The following is an 8,858-nucleotide window of genomic DNA, read 5'->3' on the forward strand; positions in this document are numbered from 1 at the left end:
CCTCCAGCTTGAGTTGACCAATGATGTAAAAGCCTGCCAGATGCACACATTTGAAACTTTCCCACCTTGACCAAACATCCTACGTCCTACATCCTTTGTCCTTAACCGTCTCAGCATGCTTCCAATGAAGTTCTTAATGGACCGTCATAATTAGCAGGTGCCGTGCTTGACAATTTTTGTTACATTTTGCAACACTAAAATAAATTCTGTCTGTCTGTCTGTCTGTCTCTCTGATGTTGTGATTATGTCAATTATTCAGATGCTCCTTTCTTCTGCAGTCCAATGTAAAAGGACATCAGAGTGAAAAGCATGTATTTATCCCCTTTTGGACAGATGCATTACCAAGTCTTCCTGTTTTATTTGCCATGTTTAACCAGGTTTTACAGATCAGGGCTCTGATATATAAAGATGCATCCGCTATTGTGGCTCTGCGAGTCTTCAGCCTCCATCAGCAGCCTGATTGATGCTTCTATTCACCTATAAGTGCCGCCTTCACTGCGCTTTTCCCCACAGCTTTTATTTTACAAATGGACGTTTTTGCTTTTTTAGCAATCCCTTTTGACTCGCTCCTTTCACTGCCACTTGGAGGTAGAAATATAGAAATAAATGTGGAAATAATAACAGCATATGGCCTCTCTCCCACTCTCCACTGGGTTGGAATCACAGTGTGACTGTATTCCAGAAGAGGAACATGTTTCCATATCAAAAGGCAGCAACAAGCAGGGCTTCTGTCAGATTGTCATGCATGCAGGAAAGCAGAAAAACTCATCCATGTGTCCTTTTACACGCAAAATAAAATAATTTTTACCCATCTGTAAACGATTTGAGCTAGAATGCAGACAGAAAATGTAAAGTTTAAACCTAATAATCCTGTTTTGCTTTTTATATTACTAGAAAGGTGTGTGGAATAAGCTGAGGGCTGCAGCTGCTGACACTGAACATCTAAAATGGTGGATTTATAAAATAAAATATTTCAATGTCTGCACTAAACATCTGATGACAAGTTTGTCATGAATCAATACATTATTGCATTTTGGATTGGGAGCAACATTTCAGGAAGCTGAACCACAAGCTTTAATGCAGGTTTTATTTCTATAGGAATTTCTAAATTGTCATTTTCCATTTGCTGCCTTGTGACAGCGTTATGCAGTTGGGACAAACTCACAAAGCACTCAAAGGTGATAATGGATAACAGCTGGTCCACTTTATGGTCTGAAGGGGCAAAAGGAACCTGATGGAGTGGTTCAGGTCTGTGAGGAGGACTGGATCCACCAATCAGGTTCTTTTTAAGAGGCACTTCGAGGTTTCACCACTCTGGAGCCAACACACACGGTAAGCACACATTCATGGTCCTAATAGAATTAAGACATTTCTTATTGATCCCAATGTGCTGGAATAGGGTGGAAGTGAGGAAATATAAGAAAGTGACACCTATACAGCCATATAAATATAATTTGTAAAGACATGGAGCAGTGCAGGAAATGTGATACCCATCTCTGTTTTTCCGTCTGAGGTTCCACAGAAAGAATTAATTTTAAAAAAGAGATATTGAATTATTACACAAAGAAACAAAGGATCATATGTGTGTTATAATATAACTGTGCTAATGCTATGCTTGTTTTCTACCATATAAAAGGCATCAGGCGGTGGAGACTAATTTCTTGACCGACTTAATATCTGAAGTCCCAAATTAAAAAAAATATGAGTCCATGTTAAAAACTTTTTCTCTCAGACAATATTCTGTATAATTTGGTTTCAGCAGTGATGTGTGTAGGCTGACGTTTATTTTCATCCACATTTTTAACGTAAAAGAATGAATATTATTCATATTTGCGTGCGGGAGGAAACAAGTCCGTGGAACTCATCTGCGGAGATGATTGAAATCAGTGTCTTTCCCGCATTAGTGGAGGAGAATGAAGCACCAAACTGACCTCTAATCATCTCCCATATATCACCGGCACATTTTCAAATCACAAACTTATCTGTCAGCCCGACATGAGCATGCGTTAAGACCACATTGAGCGTTAAATACAATCAGCGAGTCCCATTAAGGGCCTGAACCGGGAATCCACGTTCCTTCACAGCACCCCCCCCCCCCCCCCCCCAAACACACAGACAAACACCAGCACATTTGTTGATTAGTGGTGTACATATGCAATAAGTACTCTGTTTCCCAGGCTGAATGGAGGCGATAATGGGCCGTTATCTTATCCCGGTCGGGGGGGAAATGTTCGGCGTTTGTCGCCCCGCAGAGAGGGAGCCGCTGCCTGGGGGAAGGAAAACGCGATCTGCTCCCCGCGGAGAAGCGAGCGGAGGGCGGATAATGAGATGAGTCCCAGATATAATACTCAGCGGCTTCTGTCTGACATGGAAATATGGTTATTATTCATTTACTCATGTAGGGAGAGGAACAAAAACAAATAAAAAGCCTTGATTACAGTTTTACCGCGCCGTTACGCACGCGTGTACAGGTTAAGAGGTTATTTTATTAATTTAGGAATCGTGTGTGCCTTGGGAGTGTTTATACGAATACTACATTAATAATAAATCATCATTTCATAATAATGATGACAATAAGGCATGATTCCACACATAAATCACCTCATAGCACGTATCAACAAATTAATGAACCAGAATAAAATAAGCAAAACATGCATTGAGTTTTTGTGAAGGCTGAATTTGTCTATCTATTGATACATTATTATTAATATTACCTTGAAATAACTTGGCAAAGTTGCCTGCGTGCTGTGGTTTGCCGTAGCTTGATTTTCATTTTCATTCATTTTCAGCAATAAAAGAGTTTACCTCTTATTTATTTACTATTTCCTATCAACGATTTTAAAAACATCCTGTAACCCTTTGGGTCCAGTTTAATTTCCAATATTATGAACTGATAAATAAAGGTTTCTAAAGTGTCAGTTTTGAGTTTGACTCTGACTTCATGAATGAACCCCCTTACTGTAAACACTAATGTAAATGTGTTCCATAGATTGTGATGCCTTCACTGACCAGGAAATAATCGGATTACTCTGTGACCCAGCAACGGAGTTTTTCCAAAAGTCTGCAAACAGTGCGGATTATCTTAATTGAATTAATTCTCAATACACAGATGTGCGGCCGTTCACGCCGCGAGTTGTGGCAGCTGACCCCAGAGCAGCCGCTCCGTCGTGACGTCAGCGACGTATAAAAACAGCCCTGCTCTCAACAGGTCCATTTCAAACCAGAAGTCCACATCCTCGAGACGAAGCTCGCGCAAGGAAGAAAAGAGTCACCATGACGCAGTTTTAGGAGAACTTTCCTCACGGAGATCTTCCAGTCCGGGACGTTTTCTTTCACTGAACAACTTTTACTTCACCCCGAGTTTTTCCCCGTTTCCGAGGCCGCCGCGCACCGGTGTGATGCCCGCCGGGATGTTCAGCATAGACAGCATCCTGTCCGGCCGGCCGAGCTGCAAGGAGCCGCTGCTGCTGCACCGGAGCGGCCCGGTGGTGCTGTCCGCCGGCCTCACGGACTCTATCTACACCGATTACAACGGACTGTACTCGGCCACATGCGGTACTTCTCCCCCCGGCGTTCAGTCCGTGAACGGGACCAGGATAGGATATAACAGCTACTACTACGGACAGCTGCACGTCCAAGGCGCCGGAGGACCGCCGCCGTGCTGCGGCTCAGTGCCCGGCCTCAGCCCGCAGCAGTGCCCGTGCATCCCGGCAGGTAGGACAACCAAAGTCTCTTCATAATTTTACCAACTTCAATTATGGCGTGGAACTCCTAATTTAAGAGATCAACATAGAATTCCACACAAATAATTATTTGTACATGTTTTAAATGCATATTGCTCTTTGTTCTCTTATTATTTCCAGTTCAACGAGAGTAAAAATAGTTGAGGTTTAGTCATTGCACCAGGTCTCACTTTGATCCACAAATAGAAGACAATATACATGTATAATATAGTATTTTTAAAAGTGTGCTTTTTGAGGATGTCCTTAAATGTGTGTTTCTACGACATAGTTCCTTGCGAAAACACACAATATATAAATATTTCTGATTTTATGCCCAAAACAATTGCAACGTTAGTTTACGCATGAAGTCAAATCTGTGCATTCACACAACCGACACCAACTACTCGAAGATATTCTAATGTGATGCCAAATGCATGTGTGATTAAATTATCTCGTTCGTTTGATGACCCCAGTGCTGTTCGTATCCAGGATCGATGCCAGTCATTTCCAAACTGCTGCTTTACGCATGAACATAACAAACTCGTGTATTCGAAAGAAAAGATTGCTTCAAACGGGCAACCCACAGTTTGAGATTAATAGAGTTTGTGGTTTTTAATGCACGAGCAACAATATTCACGTGCATAAAAAGAGACCAGTGTCACATCTGTTATTTTACGCACCAGCTGTAATCTGCGTACACAATCGAGGCCAGACTTTCCAATTAGCCGCATTACTTGAGAGCACTGTTTCAGGAGATAACGCTGCGGGAATTTGATTGCTCCAGATATTACCACCCTTTTGATGTGTCTCTCCGTCCTACCCGCCGTGCAGGCTACGACAGCCCGGGCTCGGTGCTGATATCTCCGGTCCCGCACCAGATGATGTCCTACATGAACATGGGTAGCCTGTCGCGGACCGAGCTGCAGCTCCTCAACCAGCTGCACTGCCGCAGGAAGCGGCGGCACCGCACCATCTTCACCGACGAGCAGCTGGAGGCCCTGGAAGGCCTCTTCCAGGAGACTAAGTACCCGGACGTCGGCACCCGGGAACAGCTGGCCCGCAAGGTCCACCTCCGGGAGGAGAAGGTCGAGGTCAGAGGCGCTTTGGCTTTTCATTCAGCTTCATATTCTGCTTCTTAGAATCATTTACAGTCCGGGAGTTTTGGGTTCAAAACAGGCAGAACAACATTGACCTACTCTCAATTTAGAGTTTAGTTTAGTTTAATGTAAAATTAGCAGGGTTATTACAGTAACACAGACATTATGATTATGATTATTATGATTATGATTATTATTATTATTATTATTATTATTATAATTATTATGTTGTGCCTTATTGTAGTCCGTAACCAATATGCACAACGGCCTATTGTGCATCTACAAAATGAAAAGGAAAAAGGAGGTGACGCAATTTAGCTTGCTTTAAAATAAGTACACGGTTGTTTAGCTACAAAAGTTAGTTTTTTGGGTTATTTTTTTAATTATTTTTCTTTGGTTCAACATTTTTCGGTGTGAATAAAACAAATAACAGACATTTACTATAGCAAACCAGAATATACATTAACCAACTTTAATAATAATACACATACTACTACTTCTATTAATTATTATTTCTATTATTATAATTATTATTATTAATCGAAGTAACCAAACTCAGCAGAATGTTACGGGTCCGTTATTTTAAGGTGGAAATATTTTTTTTAAATCACACTCAGTCTTGTCGCAGGTGACATCGTGATATGAATAATATTTTTTACATTACAGTAGTCTGTAAATAAATCAATACATCAATATATTGTTAATTAAGACAATAACGCACTGTAAATGACGTTGACGCAAATGTGTAATTTGCCGCCTATAATTAAAAGTGGCTTGCCAGTGAAACATTACAGAGAAATGTCCACATATCAACACACTATATACACATTAAATAATACAGGTAATCAATATACAATAAATGTGTTAGGCTGTGAAATAAAGTGAAAGGCTGTGGGGAAAACGAGAGGCGACTTTTGGCATTCATTCTGTCAAAGGAGACGCAGGAATCTCTGAGTGAAATCGTGACAGTGACTGTCTGACCGGGAATAACGAGGTTAGAAATAAAAGTAACGAAAAGAATAATGTCCTTTATTAAGCTTAGATGTTAAAACTGTGTTTTTTTATCACGTAGGTTTGGTTCAAAAACAGACGCGCGAAGTGGAGGAGGCAGAAAAGATCTTCCTCGGAGGAATCAGAGAACTCTCAGAAATGGAACAAAACGACCAAAACGGCTGCGGAGAAAACCCAGGAGGCTAAAAGCGAGGTGGACTCGGACAGCTGATAATACCGCGGACACGTGTGCGCGCGTGTGTGTACAGATAGCGAGAGGTGGCGTGGACTCGACGGCATGCTGGTGGTGGTGTGATGAAACGTGTTGCCATGTTGCACAGTTGTACATAATCTACATATTGACTCGGTGTCCGCTATTTATATTTAATTTAAGTTGTTGTGACGTTACGCACGCCAACGGGAGGACTGACTGACGTGTCTGAAATATCGTAATGTTATATGTGACATTTTTGTGGATATTAAATGTTGTAACTCTGGTAGCCCCCCCCCCCCCACACACACACACACACACACACACACACACACACACACACACACACATACACACACACACACACACCGTTGTAACATTATTCATTGCGCTCAGCTGACCGCAGGGGAAACACGTGGAGACTGTAAAAACATGGAGAGGCAGAGGCTGAGCGCAGCATCACCTCAGAGCTGTTATGAAAAAATATGCCGCCATTTGTGTTTTGTTTTTTTTCATTTAGCAAAAATAAGCAAATTCTACGTAAAAGGACAACGAATATTCATTAAAATATAACTGAAACTTCAGCAACACGTTTTGTTTTTTCTCTTCGAGGAGAGACGTTGATGTTAGTGCTGTTTTTTAAACAGTCTTTTTGACAGATTCTACAATGAATGGTCCCGTTTTTTCACACTCCCAGTCTCTTTCTCAGAGCTCAGTGACCTGTTCATTGAACAAGAGGGACACATTAAAAGTCATATATGCAAACAGTGAATTTATATTAAATCAGATTGACGTCACCGAAAATAAATTAATGCTAACAAAGGTATCGCTGGTGCTGCGGCTCAATGACGCGCTATAGTATATATTGCCTTAAATTAGCAAACCCATCTCGGTCATGGTTTCCATTTTTGTTTTTATAAATAGAAAGTATATAACAAAATATTTAGCTTATTTTACATAGACTATAAGTTAAACTATGACTTTTTTTTTTAAAAGAATAATTTCTGAATCTCTTCATTATTTTTGTCGCATACAAATATGCAATGATGACTGCTGGCAAATGTGTATGTTGATGCCGTTCAATGACAAGTCTCTATTTGATCCTCTGATCTATAATAATAGACGATAATATACGGTAGCTAGAATATGTGTGTGTGTGTGTGTGTGTGTGTGTGTGTGTGTGTGTGTGTGTGTGCGTGCGTGCGTGCGTGCGTGTGTGCGCGCGCGCGCGTGCTTCATGAACTATGACTGGGACCCTTAACTACCTCACGCCACTGGTCACAGTCAAAGCTGATAAATGACATAAGTAAATCAGAGGGAAAACTACACGATGCAGCTACACTCAGGCAGCGCGTGGGGTGCATGTGACGGAGCAGTGTGGAGAAGAAGTGGACAGCGACGGACGAAGAGAGAGAGAAAGAACGAGAAAGAACAAGTGAAGCTATAGGTCATTTAAAGGGGGGGAAAAATCTGCAAAATTACAGATATGTTCACAACATGCTTATTGTTTGGAAAACGACAACTAGTCGTTGATTCTTTGCTTTAAAAAAATACTAATGGCATCTAAACATAAGCATGCTCTGTAAAGCAGCATTAAATAAATAGAAATAGAAAAAAAGAAGTGTGAGGTGGCAGTAGCTCCAGTTACTCAGAGCAGCTTCATGATGATCAACACCAGCTGGAGCTCTGAGGAGATAGCAGCTGCAAAACAAACACCCCAGAAAGTGCTCAAAAATGATATTCATGAGTTATTATTCATTTAGTCTGAATTATGTAATGCATTTAGTTAACTCGTAAATTTAGGACTCAAAACAGCTGTTTTTCAACTATTTTGGAGATTTTCTAAAGCAGTTATTGTGCGTAACAGTAGATCTAATGATCAATACATTCAGCGGCCACTTTATTAGGTACAAATGGAGTGGAGTCCAATACAAATGTTCTGTCATTAAGTCCAAGTCCAAGATGCCTGTCTTCAGTTTTTATTGACACTGTCATTGATTAACTAGCATTAGAGCTCATAGACCCTCTCATGTTTGTAAATGAGGAGGAAAAAAAATAGAAACACATGACATTCAGTGACGTGCGGTGAGGTTCGTGGCTGGTGAGGCACTGACACTACATAAATCAGATTTACAAATATATGAACCCAATAGAGTAGCTTAAATCACCATTCAATTGGCAGCTTGCACATTGACTACTGGTTGTTTTTCATATCAGCATTATTTACACACACATAGGTAAGGTACATATTTGATTACACCGGGAGCGTGTGCGCCGCGATCTGCCCCACCGACCTGCCCCACCGGGAGCGTTTCAGAAGCGGAGCGCTCGCGGGCGCCACCCGCGAACATCGTGAGATTCCGCGATAATCTGTGTAACAACCACGGATGTATAAAGAGAACAACAAACACATAAAAGGTTACTTTACCTGTCCGACGTTGAATTGCTGTTGATTTGGTCATATTTCCTTGTTTTTTGAGACATGTTTAAGCTTGGATATAGAATCTTACATTCTTGTGGTCAAAGCAAAATATAAGAAGAAGAAAAGTGTAAAAGAAGAGCAACAACAGAACAAGCATAAACCCGACCCGTGGGCTCTCGCACGCCCTCTTTTTTGAGTCAGCGTTTGCCTCCCCTGTGTGCTTTTTCACTGCGGTTTCTGTCAGATCAGTAACACTAAATATGTTCTACACAGACGTAAAATACATTACCTATTCTATGTAAAGAAAGGACGTATACTAAAAGTGTCTACAAATATTACAATGGTGACAAACAATAAGAAAGCAAAAGGCACGTGCTCAACCCAGTTAGTGAGGGATTGCGCAATCTGAGGTGAGG

General features: G+C 41.2%; 1 protein-coding gene across 1 annotated transcript; it reads left to right on the plus strand.

The window, feature by feature from the left end:
- Positions 1 to 3,398: 3,398 nt before the first annotated feature.
- gsc (goosecoid) lies at positions 3,399 to 6,565 on the plus strand. Its single transcript, XM_068717982.1, has 3 exons — positions 3,399 to 3,714; positions 4,554 to 4,813; positions 5,892 to 6,565. The coding sequence occupies exons 1-3, from the start codon at positions 3,399 to 3,401 to the stop codon at positions 6,039 to 6,041; spliced, it is 726 nt and encodes a 241-aa protein (XP_068574083.1). The 3' UTR covers positions 6,042 to 6,565.
- Positions 6,566 to 8,858: the final 2,293 nt, after the last annotated feature.

This window comes from Cebidichthys violaceus, unplaced genomic scaffold (assembly GCF_023349555.1).
Source record: "Cebidichthys violaceus isolate CVI_PGR_0920_01 unplaced genomic scaffold, fCebVio1.0.p SCAF_22, whole genome shotgun sequence".
Taxonomy (NCBI): Eukaryota; Metazoa; Chordata; class Actinopteri; order Perciformes; family Stichaeidae; genus Cebidichthys; species Cebidichthys violaceus.